Genomic DNA, 16,376 nt, shown 5'->3' with positions numbered 1-16,376 from the left:
GTGGCTTATTGTGTCGTATCTGTGTACTTTGTTGAGACGTTAACCCAACAGTTTGTCAGTTAAAAGCGTCATAAAGGGTGTGCGCAGACAGACAGACAAAAAATGACTTTTATATTTAAGATATTAATCATACATGTTTAACGTTTGTTGCCAGTTGACCCTATAGCGGTAAAATCCCACGTAATTTTGCCTTGACAGCCTTTCGGAATGTAGGTTGTTGCTCGATCTCTGACATTCGGGGAACAGTTCTGTCGCAAGTCACAACCACTAGAACCTCCTCGAAGTACCTAAACTACTCGGTTGTGAACACAGCCCAAGAACGGCGTCTTTGTTAATTTAAATGACTATCTCCAAACTGGTGTTAACTCGGTGCATTAACTACGCATCTGAGCCCGAGTCGGACTCGGGAAAGCTCATGCAAAGTATGGACTCCACTTGTCACTGGGGCAGTAGCTGATGGCAGCGCTCACGTGTGTGCATGCCACAGGAGTTTGAGGCGTTCAGCAGGCGACTGGCAGAGATATCCAAGAGAGTTCGCATCCCCGTACCGGTCTCGAACGTACTGTGGGAGCATTGCATCCGCCTAGCAAACCGCACCCTGGTGGAGGGGTAAGTGATTCCATGTACACGCACACAGCTACAAATGCAGTGAGTGAGGAGTTGTGTGTATTCTTTGCTTGATTTATTTCACGATACATAATGGTTAATTTTTGTCAAAGCAGTATAATTTTCCAAAGAGAGGGTCAAGTTTAATCGTGAGAGGACGTCATGCCACAATGTAAATCAGACACTTAAACCGTTTTAATTTAATTTCTCTCTTCGCATTCTGTTATTGTATTGTTTACTCACAAAGTTCCGGAAATAGTACGTTGGAGTCTATTTTAATTTTGTTTCGGAGAGTCAGTCGGCTTCTTGTTAAACCTGAAAATTGTATTATTCCTTTTTTAATGGAAATTACAAAACCTCTACACCAACCACATAGCAATTTTACCACAAAGCTTTACATTCCCAAAGCAATTGTCCATATGGTTTTTTTGAGCAAGAGTGGCAGTAATAGACTTTAAATACAAAATAAATAAATAAAGAGATTGCCGTGCTGTATACCGGCATGATGAGCGTTCGAATGTGAGCTGGCACGCAGCATGTGCATCTTTGTGTTTGTGTGATTACATGCACATACATTTCTTTGTGCAGTCACATCCTGTGGTACAATAGCAACTCCCCCTTATAAAGCACTGGCGTTTTAGCTGGCTATGCATATGGTCATTAAAAGCAGGGTTTGGGGTACTGCAATCGTTACACTGACTCATACTTGATTTTTTTTTTTACAAACATGAACAATTCCCGCAGCGATAGTTTTTAGATCTGCGGCTACACTTGTGGAACGCTAGATCATATCGACGGAATTTATACTCGGTGTTTATATAGGCGTCAACTTTTTAAAAATATATAGGCTTAATAAATAAAGATGAAAGGGCTCGGGAATGAAAACAATAACACAACATTAAAACATAACCTAATGCCCTGATGCACCGAAATAAGAACCGTGATTATATTATATAAGGCCCTGTGGTGCTGCCGGGACCTCGGTGGGTTTAGCCAACTTGCGGTTATGTAATTGCTTGAAACTTGCTTCATCAAAATAACATTTTGTCCGGTGGGATGAAACCAGGGGCGGAGCCAGGATTTTCAGCCCGGGGGTGACATTCAACACATTTTAATTTCAAGAATGATGAGAGAGTCAGGCTGTTGAACTGGACGCCATCGGTTGGCGACACGCTCTGACAATGCAGTTACACGGAGTCCGCCAGACCGAGTGTCGTACACTTACACGCAGAATGTCACCCCTGTCACCCCCCCTGGCTCCGCCCCTGAATGAAACCACAGATTCCATTAGATAAATATCGTGGGATATATCGATTTAAAGCTTTCGTGACTGCAATGATTCATCTTCTTTGGTTCTTTCGGTAAAGTCACGTAGAATGAGAATAAAATAATAAATTGATAAAATAAAATAACACAATAATATTCTCACGACGTTTCGGCCACAACACAAGCGGCCGTGATCTGAACGTGGCTCTCTCACTCCAGCGCTGTCCTACCAGACAGTCTCGCTCCCTTCACCTGATGAAGGCCGCTTGTGTTGTGGCCGAAACGTCGTGAGAATATTATTGTGTTATTTTATTTTATCAATTTATTATTTTATTCTCATTCTACGTGACTTTACCGAAAGAACCAAAGAAGATCGTGGGATATAGCCAATGCGCAGCTGTTCCTGAGCCACTGGATGTGGAAATGTTAAGCATTAGGGTGGCGTCCCTAAAAAAGTGGAGCTGGGCTGTGTTTGGGTGAGATAGTTGTGTAAATAATTTCTTCATTTACCAACAATGGTGGTTGTTAATGGTACATATTAATAATCTGGATTAGAAACAAGCTAAAAAGGTGGTCTTGGAAAAATGTAGTTCCAGTCTTGGCTGCTCTGGGACTATCAACGTGCCCTGTTCTCTTTTTAAAATTCCTTTGCATTTCTAAATCTGAGAAACATTTTAGTTTTTAACAGCCAAATCTAAGGGATTTAGACTACATATATTGTATTCTCAAGTAATGTATGTGTTAAAGTTAATGTTCGTTACTCTACAATAAATGTTGCAGTTAAATAATCTTTTGTCGCTATTACAAGATAACACAAACAAGACCGGCCACAGAGTTTAAGGTTTAAGGGTGTGGTGAAGGATGGAGGTGCATTTGGTGGTTTTAACGATTTCCATTAATATTTTCAGTAAAACATATTGTTGGTCTGCATGTCACCATGAGAAATTAGTTATGCATAAATTGATAAACAGAGATTGTGTTTGTTTAATTGCTGAAATAAAATGGAATGTGATTCTTCTAAACAATGAATCTTTCCGACCAGAATTTTCCAGCAACAATTATTTAAACAAGACAAATCCTAGTCTCATTTGCCGTGCATAGCTTATTAAACCATTGCCGCTGGATGGCTTGGCGTTTTGGACAAGAGCCTTTATACGACATCTTGATGTCCTGAGTCACATTCGGTAAGAACCAGCAGAAATTATCCCAATGCGGTTCAATTTGGGTAATGGGTTGAGGATCAGTCAGACAAAGACTGAATACATGGTGGCAAATTTCAGTGGAAATAATGCAGGAGGATTGTGAATTGGAAGTGACCGGTCAATGAAGACGAACGAGTTTAGGTACCTGGGTACTGATGGATCACTAGAAGGAGAGATAAGAACAAGGACTGGATAGCTGAAATGGCGAGAGATAACTTGGTGTGGTGTGCAATAATAGGATCCTAGTTTGTGTGAAGGGAAAATTGTACGAGACGGTAGTGAGGCCGGTGCTGTTGTATGGGGCCGAGTGCTGGGGCACAAGAGAGAGGGAGGACCAAGCTTTGGCAGTCACAGAGATGAGGATGTTGCGGTGGATGTTGGATTTAACAAGGGAGGACAGGGTGAGAATATGAAGCAGTGGGAGGAAGACTCAAGGTGGTAGAAATCACGGAGAAGATGAGAGAGAAAAGCCTGGTGTGGTTTGGTCACGTGGAGAGACAACAGGACAATGATGCGGGTCAGAAGGTGCAAGTGATGCAAGTGGAAGGAAAGAGATCAAGAGGAAGGCAGAAGAAGAGGTGGGGCGATGCGGTGCGATCGGACACGGTAACCCGAGGAGCGTAAAGAGAGATGGTGCAGGACGGGGCAGCGTGGAGAAGGTTGGCAAGGACAGCGGACCCCCACATGAGTGGCACAGACGCGTGGAAGATGACGAAGATACCGACGCTCGTGGCCCAGCTCGGATTTGAACTGTCCGTGCTTGTGAGTGCAGATTCGCGAGCGCCAAGAAGTGCAGCACGGAGGGACGAGCGCTCATGCAGCTCGACTTCCAGCAGTTCCTGCTCAAGCTGGAGCGACTCACAGACCTCCGTCCCATCCCAGACAAGGACTATGTGGAGACGTACATCAAGGCCTACTACCTGACCGAGGGGGACATGGAGCGCTGGATCAAGGAGCACCGGGTGCGGACGCCCAAACACACTGGGCATCTTAAATTTTGATTTAAAGCTTTCGTGACTGCAGTCATTCATATTCTTAGTTCTTTCGGTAAAGTCACGTTGAAGGGAAACAACAAAATAATAAAATATATATATAAAACAATAAAAAAAATCTCACGACGTTTCGACCGTTGTTTGTGTTATGGTCGAAACGTCGTGAGAATTTTTATTGTTTTATATATATTTTATTATTTTGTTGTTTCCCTTCAACGTGACTTTACCGAAATAACTAAGAATATATAATACACTGGGCATCTGTTTAGAAGAGCTTTATAGCTCATCGGATTCTTCCAGTGTGAATAAAATATTCCGACACGCTGATGTGTCCCGCCAGCCTCATCAGCTCCTCACCCCCCCGTAGCCCCTTCGCCAACTTCCCACTCACTAGCGCATCAACTACAATGTCTCTCATTAGTTTGACAATCCTTCGGTGCCTTCACAGCAGGTCAAGTAAGTGTTCTTTCCTCCCTCGGATGAGTGTCTGCCAGTTATCAATTCTGAGCCTGTGATGTACATTACACCTTTGTATTCTTGAGACCAATCTGTCCAAAGGACAACCAGCGGAATTAATCATTCTTCCAGGAAGCATTTATACATTTGTTGCACGTTCGTCTGTTATAAGTTCTAACAATTGTTAAAAGATCTTTCACAATGTATGCATGTGAAACTTCTTTCACACTGTACGTCGCCAACCGTGTTAATCGGAGGTGTGCGGCCTTCATGAAATACAGGAAATGGATTCGGTAGCTCCCCCCGTGTGTTGTTCATCCATACGCCTTCCCTCTCACCCCTCCTCCTCCTCCCCCTCCTACGCACCAGGAGTACTCGTCCCGGCAGCTGAACAGCCTGGTGAACGTGTGTGTGGGAACACACATCAACAAGCGCGCCAAGCAGCGCCTGCTCACCGCCATTGACGAGTCCGATCGCCCCAAGCGCTAGTGCCACGCACCACCCCCCCCCCCCCCCCCCCCCCCCCCCCCCCCCGCTCCGCAGGTTGCGTCTCGCACACTGGGCTGAGCAGCACGACTTGCACCTGCACCTCGTCCCGAGGACAGGGCTGGAAAGGGGCGCACGTGCACAATGCTTTGTGCACGTGCGTGTATGGTGAGGCGCTGTGCTGTGGATGCGTGAATGGTGGCGCATCATGCGGTGTGTGTGTGTGTGCGTATGTTGGTGCGCTTGCTGCGGGTGCGTGCTTGTGGTGGCGTGTGAGTGTTGATGCACCTGTTGTGTGTGTGCGCGTGCACGCGTGCGTGCAGGTGGTGGTGTGTGTAGGTAGGTAGGTGTATGTGGAGGCTGCACATGCTGGTGATGTGCGTTAGTTGCACTTGCCGAGAGTCTGATTTTTCCTTACAATCCCATCTAGCAGAAGACTTGTCAGATTATATAATAACTTAAAGCTTTGCTTTCTGCGTCCGTCCATGTAGTGGGTTTATTGTTATTATTTTTCCACGCAGTATGGCTGTTGAAAGTTTAAGTGGGAGAAATGCAATTTGCTCAGGTGAAATGGGAAATAAAATAACTTTTTTGGGCTCTCCAGTGGCACACAACGGTTCGTGTGATTCATAATTTCGGCCTAAATTTTTGTTGCAAAAACCCTCCACCACCCGATGCAGCCAAACAAATTCAATTGTCATGTCAACAAACAATTAACGTGATAATTATCTTTGTTTTAGATCACAGGTACGTCAAAGAACATTTAGCACAACCAAATGTGAAAAATAGATGTATTTACTCGCTGAAGTTTGGTGATAATTGTTGAAAATTGCTATTTTAACTCACTGGTAAGCTGAAACTGTAATAATTTGCTTGTTAAACGTTTGCACATAGGTGTTAATTTAATATGTTTGGGCATTTCTGGTGGTGGAAGGTTTAGACAACACAAATTAGGTCGGGTCGTTCTGTGGTCTGACCCCAAAAAATTATTCTGAATCACAATATTGGCTGTAAAAGCTGATGTGCTTCAGTTGGTGGACCTGTTTTTATCATCTTTTTAAGATCTCCGCGTGTATTACGATGGGATAAACAATTTGTGAATTACATGGGAATAAATTTTTGTTAAAATGTGGCCAAAATGTACGATCTCATGGAAGAAATGCACCCATCTTCGCGAAATGCGGAGTTTCTCCCAGAGCCTTGTTTTACATCAACGGTTGTGCTGTATATAACTTTCCCCAGTGCATATGAACATGGACTGCTGTCAGAGTAATGATACATAGGCACAAGCAGTTTGTTTGGGTATGGTGCCTATAATCCAATGACTTATGAGCAGGGTTAGTGGATCATGTCGATATTATGGTGTGTAGCCGTAAGGCACCTGGAAAAGCACTCGAAAAAGTGCATTTCTCACTGATCTGCTTCAAGTTTGAGTGTTCTTCGCTCATTTGCGTGGGTTGTCTTCAGCCTCTTGAGTTTCCTGCCACGCACAAGAACTTGCAATAAGACATTGATCAAACATGCTCCGCAAGAGCTTTGTGATATTTTATTCTTGAGATGCAGTGATGCTTTCCTGGCCAAAGCATTACTTTCAATGTCTGTATTGCAATGTATTTGTTGACGTGCAGTTCGTGGTCAGTGTATTGTTGCGCATCCAGTGGCTGCAGGAGCAAAGTTGAACTGCTTTGATGGCTGATGGCAAAACATAAATTGAGGATTTAAGAAACTTTAACAAGTGTTAGAAGTATAAAATAAATGTTGTATCTTGATGAGATGGGACCACGCCTCCGAGTCTGTTGTCGCAGTTTGAAGCGTGCATGAATAATTTTACGAGCTTCATTGCAGTTCATTTCACCAGCTTCACAGCCATCGCAACCTGTCTCAGTGAAGCAAACATCGGTAGGCATGTAGTGAATCCTATGGCGAGCACAACACTATGGCATAGTCAAAATAATGAATGGCATTACAGTACTTACAAAATAGGAGCAAACCAGAGAATTGTCTGGGAAATTTCGAACTATTTAAAACGGCACATTTCCAAGTTGTTTTTTTTTTATCGAAATGAATTTACTTGAGGCCATTGCTTGTACCTGAGATCTCTGACAAAGATCCCAGGTGGGGATGTTGATCTCAGCTGACAACTAGCTGCATGTGCCTTGTTTGCTCTGATGTCTGGTGTACAAATAGGATGCACTTGTGCCCTGCTCGGCTGCATTGACAGTGCATGTAAATTGTATAATCTATGAAGATGCCCTTGGTGACCCATGTTGACTGTCAGACTGCATCAACCCAACATGGAGTAATGCGGAGGTGGTGTGGTATTCACTGGTTGTATGCAAGCAAGGAGCATGCAGAATGTGACAATATCTAACGAGGACAGTTGGTATTGCAGGATGCTTTGTGCTGAAACTCGAACGTTCACGGGTCATACAAAAATCAAACAGGTTCCACATTACTAATTCATTACTTTGGTTACCTTTTTACTGGACTGCGTGTGAATGTGCATACTGTAGTGTGTGTTTATGCGGGGGTGGGGTGGGGGGCGGAAGGCGGATCTTGTCTTTGTTTATTTGTGTGTGTGTGCTTATGTGTCTGTCCGTGCGGTCAAGTGACCCCTGGATCACCGCGGTATTCACACCTGATTTATGGTGGGGGCTACTGCCCACCCCAAAGACCTCCCGAGACAGCTGGCTGAAGTCCACAGCCACTGACTCCAAACAGCGTGGAGCGGATTTGGGACTTAACAATCTAGCACCTTTGAGACTGCCTGCTTCGTAGAATGTGTTTCATGCACCGTGCGAAGCTTCTCATTCGCTGAGCACAGCGCAATGGGAGAACTACAAGCTTAGCTTTTGAGTCCAATTTGGAACGACAATCTGAGTTCCCTCCACACAGTGCCCAACGGACAGGACTGGGATGATGATGATTTTTGTATCGTGGATGGGCGCAGAAAGCGGTACTCTTTCGACTGCACCACATGCGCAGGAGGAAATTAGGACATGCACTCGGGTGGATGATTGCAGTTTTGTTGTTGTCGTTTTCCCTCGCTTAGTTGCTCTTAAGTTAAAACAAAGGCTTGTTAAAATAATTAAAAACTAGCGCAGATTTTCACTGACCCCCCCCCCGGTAGGTAACTATTTGTGACCAGAAATGAAAGCAGCAAACGCTAATGCCTGTGGGATTTTCAATCCAAGGCAGTCTGTATATCTTGGACTTTTTTACGTGAAACAATTCGTGTTTATGTGTGAATAACATTCCAGATTAATATAGGGAGTGTTAACACATATGTGAAATTGTTAAACTGTATATTTGTGATCGGGGTGAATTATGGGTATTGCGGGAAATTGCAAATGGTAGAAGAAGGTTATACATTTATTAACGGGTGTGTAATTATTCAAGTGCGTAATGGCATCTGCTATTAAACATCTCTAACATGTAAACAATACTACGGTGATACATCGATGAACTAATTGTACTTACTAGTTTGTGAATATGACAGCATTTGTAGCTGCTACATCATAGTAATGAACAATTGGTAATGGAACAACATTCAATGTTGTGTACATCTTAAGAAGAGGTAGTGTTTTGCCTGACATTGCTCCAACATTTGTATTTGGGCCCGTTCACATTGACTTACATCGGATGCCTTATTCTTCACAATGTTCTCACAATTAAAATGTATCTTGTCTGCAAAATGATCATGTACATTTTGTCTCATTCCACTGATCGTCAAGTGCATTGGCATTCCAATAACGATGTGCAGTTCTAGGTAAAGGCTATGTAACAATAAATACATTTTCAGCAAGGTATCCATGCGTCCCTATGTTCACGTGTGCCTGGACAGGTCTGGCAAGCTTTTGCTTTGAGGTGAGGTTTTCCGAGCTCACAGGTCTGGGCAATACACCGAAAGGGTGGCATCCTTTTGTTATCTTGAATCTGAAAGTCAAACAAGCATTGTCTACTGCCCATCGAAATTTACACTTTGGACACCCTTGCGAACAAGATGCTCCATTTCAAGGGATGTTGCAGGTGAACATTTTGAATAAATGATAATCACGATTCGCAGCTCTGAGTTACCGGTGGAAATTATACATTCCTATGGCAGAGAACAGTCATTGAATGGGACGACCAATGTTGACTTCCTAAGAAGTAGTTCTTATATTAATGACTCCAGAGAAATTACTTTCAGAGTTGATTCCACCTGGATTTGAACCAGAACCTTGATTGTGAGTCGTGCTTTTTTTTATTGACACCAGTATCTGCCAGCGCTACTCAAGGTTTAAAGTATTTTTTTCTCATTAAAACCTTTATTAATATAGTACAGCTGCAAGTGAATGCAGTATAACACATTAGAAGTGTGTTAGGCTGACAGGTATAAAAATATCATGTCTTGGAAGAACAATAGCCTACCAGGTAATAATGATTCACCAGCCTCTCTCAACATTACTTTTAACCCCTCACTGCCACACGCAAGAATAGAAGTGTCAGCAGAGTTAACCCCAACCCCTCTCCAGCACGACTTTGTCATAATCAGTTTCAGGCGATGGGGAGGACGCCTCAGCAGGTACACAATGCCCCACGTGACACAAACAGGAGCACTCCACTCTTTTCGTCACCCTTTCCCAATCAGTTCAAAAACACATCAGACATCTGCGGTCTATTGAGGCTATCAGCAACAAGTTTCTCACAGCGGGCATGTCGCTGACCACGCCGACATGGGGCCAGCAACCCAGCCTTGTCCTCGGATGACAATCCTCTAGGCTACAGTTGGCAAGCAAAATTTGTTTTGAGTCCGATGAGGTGGGTGAGGAATACCTTGACCCCGCATGTGACGCACAGCAAGACAAGACGATGAGCAGAACATCCCTGAGGAGTCTGATCTTTTCCAATGCGGATGCAACATTACAGAGCATGACTGTGCCAGACGGAGGAGGCATCCTCGGCTGACGAGGACACGCCAATCGGTGGAACTCACGAAACAGCGCAGCAACGGAGCCTTCCAGCTTCCTACGACCTGGAAAGTTTTTACTGTCAATGGGAGTTGAGGGACAAATTAATTTTTTTTTTATCGTGGATAAGTGGAGTAAACAATGGGTCAAAACCAACTAATTTGTACGTATAATAGGAGTGTTATAGTATACGTATGCCGTGTAGGATTGAAGCGTCAGTGTTGTATATCTTTCAGACTGTAACAAATGGAAATGGGTCATTTAAACGTGGAATTGAAAGTCTGCAGCAACTTGATGTGTTTGATGCCTTTGAATTAATTTCCTAAAACGTTTATGCTGGCCGTAGCTTAACAAAACACACCTGATGATGACCGTTTGAGTTATGGTCGAAACGTCGTGAGAATTTTTATTGTTATTATATATATTTTGTTATTTTGTTGTTTCTCTTCAACGTGACTTTACCGAAAAAACTAAGAATATGTTCAACCGCGTTAATCGGGTTCGTCAGTGCTAAATACAGCATGTGAGCGGTAATTAAATGATTGTATTAGCAAATTACGGGTCACTCTGTCTCCGTACTCGAGCCAATAGGCACCGGGGAACCTTTAGTGTGAAGTAAGACGACCCCAACTTCCAAAGTGTCGCTCTGTGAGCCCTTGTTGGCGAATACGCAATGAGAGACGTTCAGTCTCCACGCGGGTACCAAGACGGAGTCGAAGTCTCACCTCTTGCTTGTGTTGCGATCGAAACGTCGTACTCTATGATTTAAAAAATATATATTTCTACGTGACTTTACCGAAAGAACCAAAGAGTATGGGTTACCTGCAGTCACGAAAGCTTCAAATCGAGTTTCAAGTAAAACATGTCATTTTTACGAGACATTGTATTTGCTTTTTCATTGATTTGATACGCATAGCAGACCCTTTTGACGCACGCACGCTTTTATTATTATGGCAGAATACTTGGTGTTAGCAAAAAAAATACATTAAATATAATACAATAGTAAAAACAAAGCTGTAACAATATTCAGTGACTTAATTAGTGTTTAGTTACTACAGCTAGGATCGGCATAACTTACACGTTTTACACACACCACTCCACGCGCGTACTTACAATCAGTGTTACACAGTGAATACCATACAGTTGGCTCCGAATCAATGTTGGTATCTTGAGACCAAAAGTGAACAGGGCATGTTGTACTGTACTGCCCTTCTCTTCCTCACCTCCCCCCAGGTAATGAGGGGGGTGGGGAGGGGGAGTTGAGGAACGTCAATCCCCAAACCACATCCCACTTCATGAAAAACAATGCAACCAATTTCAGAGGAGGAGCCGTGCCTGCAGTCACCGTCACGGGTGATTATTCATCCATCCGTAGCGACGTCCTGCGAGACCTCGTGTCTCTGAACACGCAGCCGAAGGGGCCCCCTCCGCCTTTGCTCATTCACAGGATTGCGGTGTTCATTACCGCAACGGGCGGGCAATTGGGATCAATGCGGCCAGCCGACATGCGTCGAGTTGATGTCGCGCATTGATGTGACTGCTCAAGAAAAGGCACACCACGGGAGAGGGCGCGGGGCATCTGAGGCTGTTGAACGGCAGACGGCCCCCTTGTTTGAATTCGAGGGGGCTTTGTAAGAAGACAAAAAGGGCCACTGCCCAGAATTGCGTCTCTTCAACTGGGTCGGAAGTCTCGCATCGCATGCTGTGATAGACGTGGCCTCCGAATGTCTCACAAATGCCAGCAACTGGTCCACACCAAGCTTACTGACGCCATCACTCTCACATTGCCGCTCGAGATTTTCCATATGCAGTTGTCAAATCGGGATGCTCCAAACCAGTTCATAACCAGTCAACATCACAGCACCGGGGGGTGTGCTTTGTCATTCTCTTGCTTTTAATGATACCGCTTAAGATATCCAAAAGCACAGGTGTATATAGGTGACAGAGAGTAGCATTAAGTGTTTTTGTCGCGGAGAGACCAGGGACAATAAACACCTTGATCTCTACCTTGTCTCGCTGATGTTTGTACTGGGTTTTTAGCGAAGGCTGAGCAAAATAAAATGGCGCAGTGTAATTTTTACTCGAGCATAACAGATTCCCACTGCCACCTTGCCATCATCGCTGTGCCTCCTTCTGCACGAACTGCGCAAAGTCATTTCAAGGTGTTCATTGCATATACATGAAAATTGTTGAAAATGTTGGGTGTTGATATAACTCATAAACCTCGGTGAACGTGAGGTCAATCATCAAACTCAGCTCAGCGGGCAAATACAATTGCACTTTGTAACATAGTGATTATGACAAATTCTATTAAACAAGACAGCCCTTATTGCACCAATTTTAATATAAAATCCTTCATTAGAATTCGTTAAAATATAATTGGTCACTCCCCAAATTCCTATGAAATAAATTGCGAAAATATATTGCCAAAAATATTTGACCTGTGAATGTTTAAGAAAATCTGTAATTAATATAAAAAAATTATTAAGTTTATTCTTTTTTAAAGTACGCATACGATACCAACGTGGAATATCCTTCACAATACAGTGAAAACTCCAAATTGTAAAAAAAAAAGTATTTGGGCATGAGGTGATCGTGACACAAAGCTTTGCAAGTCGCTGCTAAGCGATTATGTGCTTGCTCAGTTTAGATTTCAAACACAAGCTGATGTTTAATGCCTGCAAAGGCCCCCTCTGGTTGACAGACATAATAATAATAATGTCGAAGCAATGTTACCAACAGCCATGCCAGTGTCAGTGTGCTGCTGCTGCTGTAGCTGCCTGTGGTTGGCCAGAATGGAGTTCTGTGCAGGCTGCTTTGGCTTTGAAAGTTCCTCCTCCACCGACTGGCATTCCACAGCAGTGAGTGCCGCGTTACTGATGATGGCCCTTTGCGTGCGGCGTTTCTGCATTTCGTTCAAATTGCTTTGTCCATTAACTCAGACTACTGCTTAATAAAAGAGAGACTATCCACTGCATGAGAAACAGTCGTAGTTTATACGATTACATTTTCTTATTTATTTTACCAGGTAAGGCCCACTGAACTATATAGCTTTTTTTCAGAAACGACCTGGTCACAAATGATAGCGCAACTAAGTGGCTTATCATGTGCGACTTTATAGCAGCCAAATCATCTAAATGCATGTTTCTAAATGTGTAGGGAAAGACCAGAGGATCCGAAGGGAAATCCACGCGACCACGGGTCAGGATCGAACCCACGACTTCCTGCAAACCAGGCTAGGGAGTTAACATGTCGCCACCACAGCACCCACAAAATAAAAAAAATATACTTATATATTTCTGTATAAAAATAACAACGGTAAAACAAAACTGGTTGCTTTACTAAAAACACAAGCTTGCATTAAATGGTCATAAAACGCGTGGCTGCGTGTAAGGGGGGGGGGGGGCATTGGCAAGCATAGCTGTGTTGCTTCTGCTGCATTGATGAGGTCACTATCATAAGGCGTTTCCTCCATGGTGACTTTTCCCTGCAGGAGTTTCCACCCCGCCGTGCTCCTCACTCAATGCCAAATGCCAAAGGTGAATCCATGCCCGGGTGTGTGGACAAAAGGCAACGGCACCCATAGCAAACCCCGCGGCTGTGAAGGACCTGCTGTGATTATCTTGCCGAGTGCATTATGGGACAAAACGAGACTCATACTTGACGCATTTGAAATGGCACTCGGGAAATGATGGCCGCCATTGATAACTTTCATTTTTCTCCGATAAGCCAATATAATAGGTAAATTTAGAACTGTCTAGTTTTTCATAACCTGAAAAAAAAACCCAGAACATGCATTCACGTTGCTTAGCAATCACATATGCCTGTAGGTAATTGAGGAGATGGTCATTGATTCGCTCATCACACAAGAGGCGTTAAGACGGCGGTGACCAGCAAAACCTAACGCTAAGTGTCACACTCGCACGTGGATACTGGGTGAACCTCGCCACTCCAACGATGGAGACTCCACAACACAAACACCTGCACCCACACCGAGGACCTACTGCAGTGGGCAGTGGCGGGGGAGGCTCAGACATGACCACGGCGTAACAAGTGGCAGCATGTTTCACTGGCACGGGCAAGTGCTGGCAGGTCGATACGTTTAATCTTTTAGAGAAACGTGGTGGATCAATTTCATTGGCAACACACATCGTCTGTGGCTTCGAGGGCCACTAGAAGGTAAGGGAAGAAGGCTTGGGTCTGGGTGCAGTGTAGACCGGGTTCCTGAGTGTGAATAATAATGTGTCCCCAAGAACGATGAATCCTCCACAGTGAACCGGCCCAGACAACAATGTCAATGTCCCAGTGAATTCAGGCGGTGAAGAGACGGGTCACGTAGATGACCTAAAAGCACCCCAGAGTTTCACGACGAGCTGCAGTGCGAAGGACGCTGCTGAGTGCTCTCGTCGACATCGGCCACTGACCCCTCGTGGAAGGGGGAGGATGCCGTGGGTGTGGGCGTCTCCAGCTGGGCGTTGTAGACAAGGGGGATTGGGTCCATGCGCGAACAGGTGACGGAAGGTGCCGGTGGACAGGTAGAGATTAGCAGCGCTGGCTGCGCCACTCTGCCACGTGCCACCATGGACGTGGGAGTGGACGCGCGGTGCCTCCCCCCCAACCCCCCACCGCCTACATGGGGATGGGCTGATTCTTGAGGCACAAGATGCCATCGCTGGACTTGCCGTTGGCGTGCTCGCCATTGTTCCACCCCGTGTGCGAGGTGTAGCCTGGCATGTCCGTGATGGACGTGCCGGTGTAGGAGGAGGAGCGGCCCGCGTCACGAGCGCTGCCAAACTGCCTCCGCCGGCACTGTGACCAGTGGCGGGTGAGCACCACCTGCACCTGCACGCAGATCGGAATTAGTCAATCGACATTTGTTTAATTCATAGTCCTCGTCTGTTGATGACAACGTGTGGAATGTTCGCGAAGGCCCGGTATTCTTGGTAAATGGCTCGGGCTCTGGCTTGGTTCTGGCGGGAGTGAGCCGGCTCAAAGCTGTGCTGAAATTGAGCCGTTTTTGAGCGCGGTCCCAGCCATGCTCAAGATTTCCATGAGCTGAGCTTGAGCCGTGGCCATGGCAGAGCCGCGACCGAGTGGCTCAGGCCTGAGCCGAAACTGTGTGAGAGACCGAGCAAGAGGCGAGCTTTTTTTTTCTCCCGAATGCAGGCCTGGAGTCTGTAGGTATTCTCTTAGTTTTAATATGTTTTAGACTGCTTTTTGTATTTAGTTTGTTGTCCTTCCCCCGCACCTTCGATTAGCACGGTTGGCTACGTATGGTGCGAAATAAGTTCAACGTACATACATATATATACGTCTAGCCAACTGAAGCAGTCACAAATGCAGTCCACTCTTCATTATTAAATGTTCATAATCTGAATATGTATTTATACTTAAGGAATCCAATGAGCTATAAAGCTCTTTTTCACAGATATCCAGTTGGGGCGGGTAAGAACGTTACAACAACAAACAATACAAAAACACGATAGCAGTGCAAAGTGCAAGAAAGTTAAACAAATAACCCAAGCACATACAAATGCAACTAAACCATCCCCATCCGCCCAGACACAGCCCACTGAGGTACTAACTTATTTTTTGGAAGTGACCTGGCCACAAATGATAGCTCAACAAAGTGGACCATCATTTGGACATTGAGAGCACGAACATAATATAAATCATCTCAATGTATGTTTTCTAAATGTGGAGGGAAACATTTTGGTGTGAGGGGCATGCAATTTATCCCCCATAGTTTTATTAGGTCAGCTAATCAGTGGAACCAGTTCGTTTTTTTGTACACATATAGATGACTGCCATTTTGTGTTATTTATGAGTCCACTGTAATCTTTTATATTTGTAATTATCTTAGTCTGTGGCTTCATTCAGACTATTTAATTTCATCTTAAGATAGTTGGTTATTTGGTGGGTATTAATAGCAATTGTCATGCCTGAGGCATCGTCAGGCATTCAGACAAGAAGGGAGAGCCCATAGGGCCTGGCCAGCCAGTGGAATCGCCATTAAAACAAATGGCCGATGCCTGTGTATTCGATTTCAATGATGATTCGGATTGATATCGGCCGGCTGGAAATTACCTAGATAGCAGCTGGCCGGTTTGAACTGGAATCCCCATTAAAATGCTTTTCCAATGCCGAATCCATTGAATCGGCTCAATTCCACCCAGATTCTGGCATGGAATTAAGGATAGAGGGGAAGGCCAATGGGGCCTGGCTGTCCTCATAGAGGCCAGTCGAGGAATTGTCCTTCACCGAGTCAATTGCTGACGAAGAAGCGTGGAGCAGCTTAGCCTAGGCTATACACAAAGCAACTAAATGTACAGCATACACATGGGGCAGTTATGTATATAGAGTATGTGGCATTGGCGATAACCAAGCATATAAACAGCTATACCCTTAGTTCCTCTATG

General features: G+C 44.6%; 2 protein-coding genes across 3 annotated transcripts in view; one reads left to right on the top strand and one right to left on the bottom strand.

Moving 5' to 3' along the window:
* Nucleotides 1–8,813, top strand: part of VPS50 (VPS50 subunit of EARP/GARPII complex) — a 116,108-nt gene extending 107,295 nt beyond the window's left edge. Inside the window, exons 26-29 of one of the 2 annotated variants that reach the window (XR_012945894.1) lie at nt 488–609; nt 3,847–4,036; nt 4,892–5,298; nt 5,356–8,813. Coding sequence is in view for 1 of the 2 variants with exons in the window: in XM_076071519.1 (XP_075927634.1) it covers nt 488–609; nt 3,847–4,036; nt 4,892–5,011 (432 nt within the window). In the remaining variant the exon portion in view is untranslated. Of the gene's footprint in view, nt 1–487; nt 610–3,846; nt 4,037–4,891 lie in introns of both variants that reach the window. The other variant, XM_076071519.1, reaches the window with a different exon arrangement.
* A 2,067-nt stretch (nt 8,814–10,880) lies between these two features.
* Nucleotides 10,881–16,376, bottom strand: part of LOC116944972 (calcitonin gene-related peptide type 1 receptor-like) — a 35,193-nt gene continuing 29,697 nt past the window's right edge. Inside the window, exon 13 of the mRNA XM_032958978.2 lies at nt 10,881–14,799. Within this exon, the coding sequence (XP_032814869.1) occupies nt 14,587–14,799 (213 nt within the window). The 3' untranslated portion in view covers nt 10,881–14,586. The remainder of the gene's footprint in view (nt 14,800–16,376) is intronic.

This window comes from Petromyzon marinus, chromosome 2, assembly GCF_048934315.1.
Source record: "Petromyzon marinus isolate PM22_M1 ecotype Great Lakes invasive population chromosome 2, UKy_Petmar_22M1.pri1.0, whole genome shotgun sequence".
Classification (NCBI taxonomy): Eukaryota; Metazoa; Chordata; class Hyperoartia; order Petromyzontiformes; family Petromyzontidae; genus Petromyzon; species Petromyzon marinus.
This window is presented reverse-complemented; position numbering and strand designations above follow the sequence as displayed.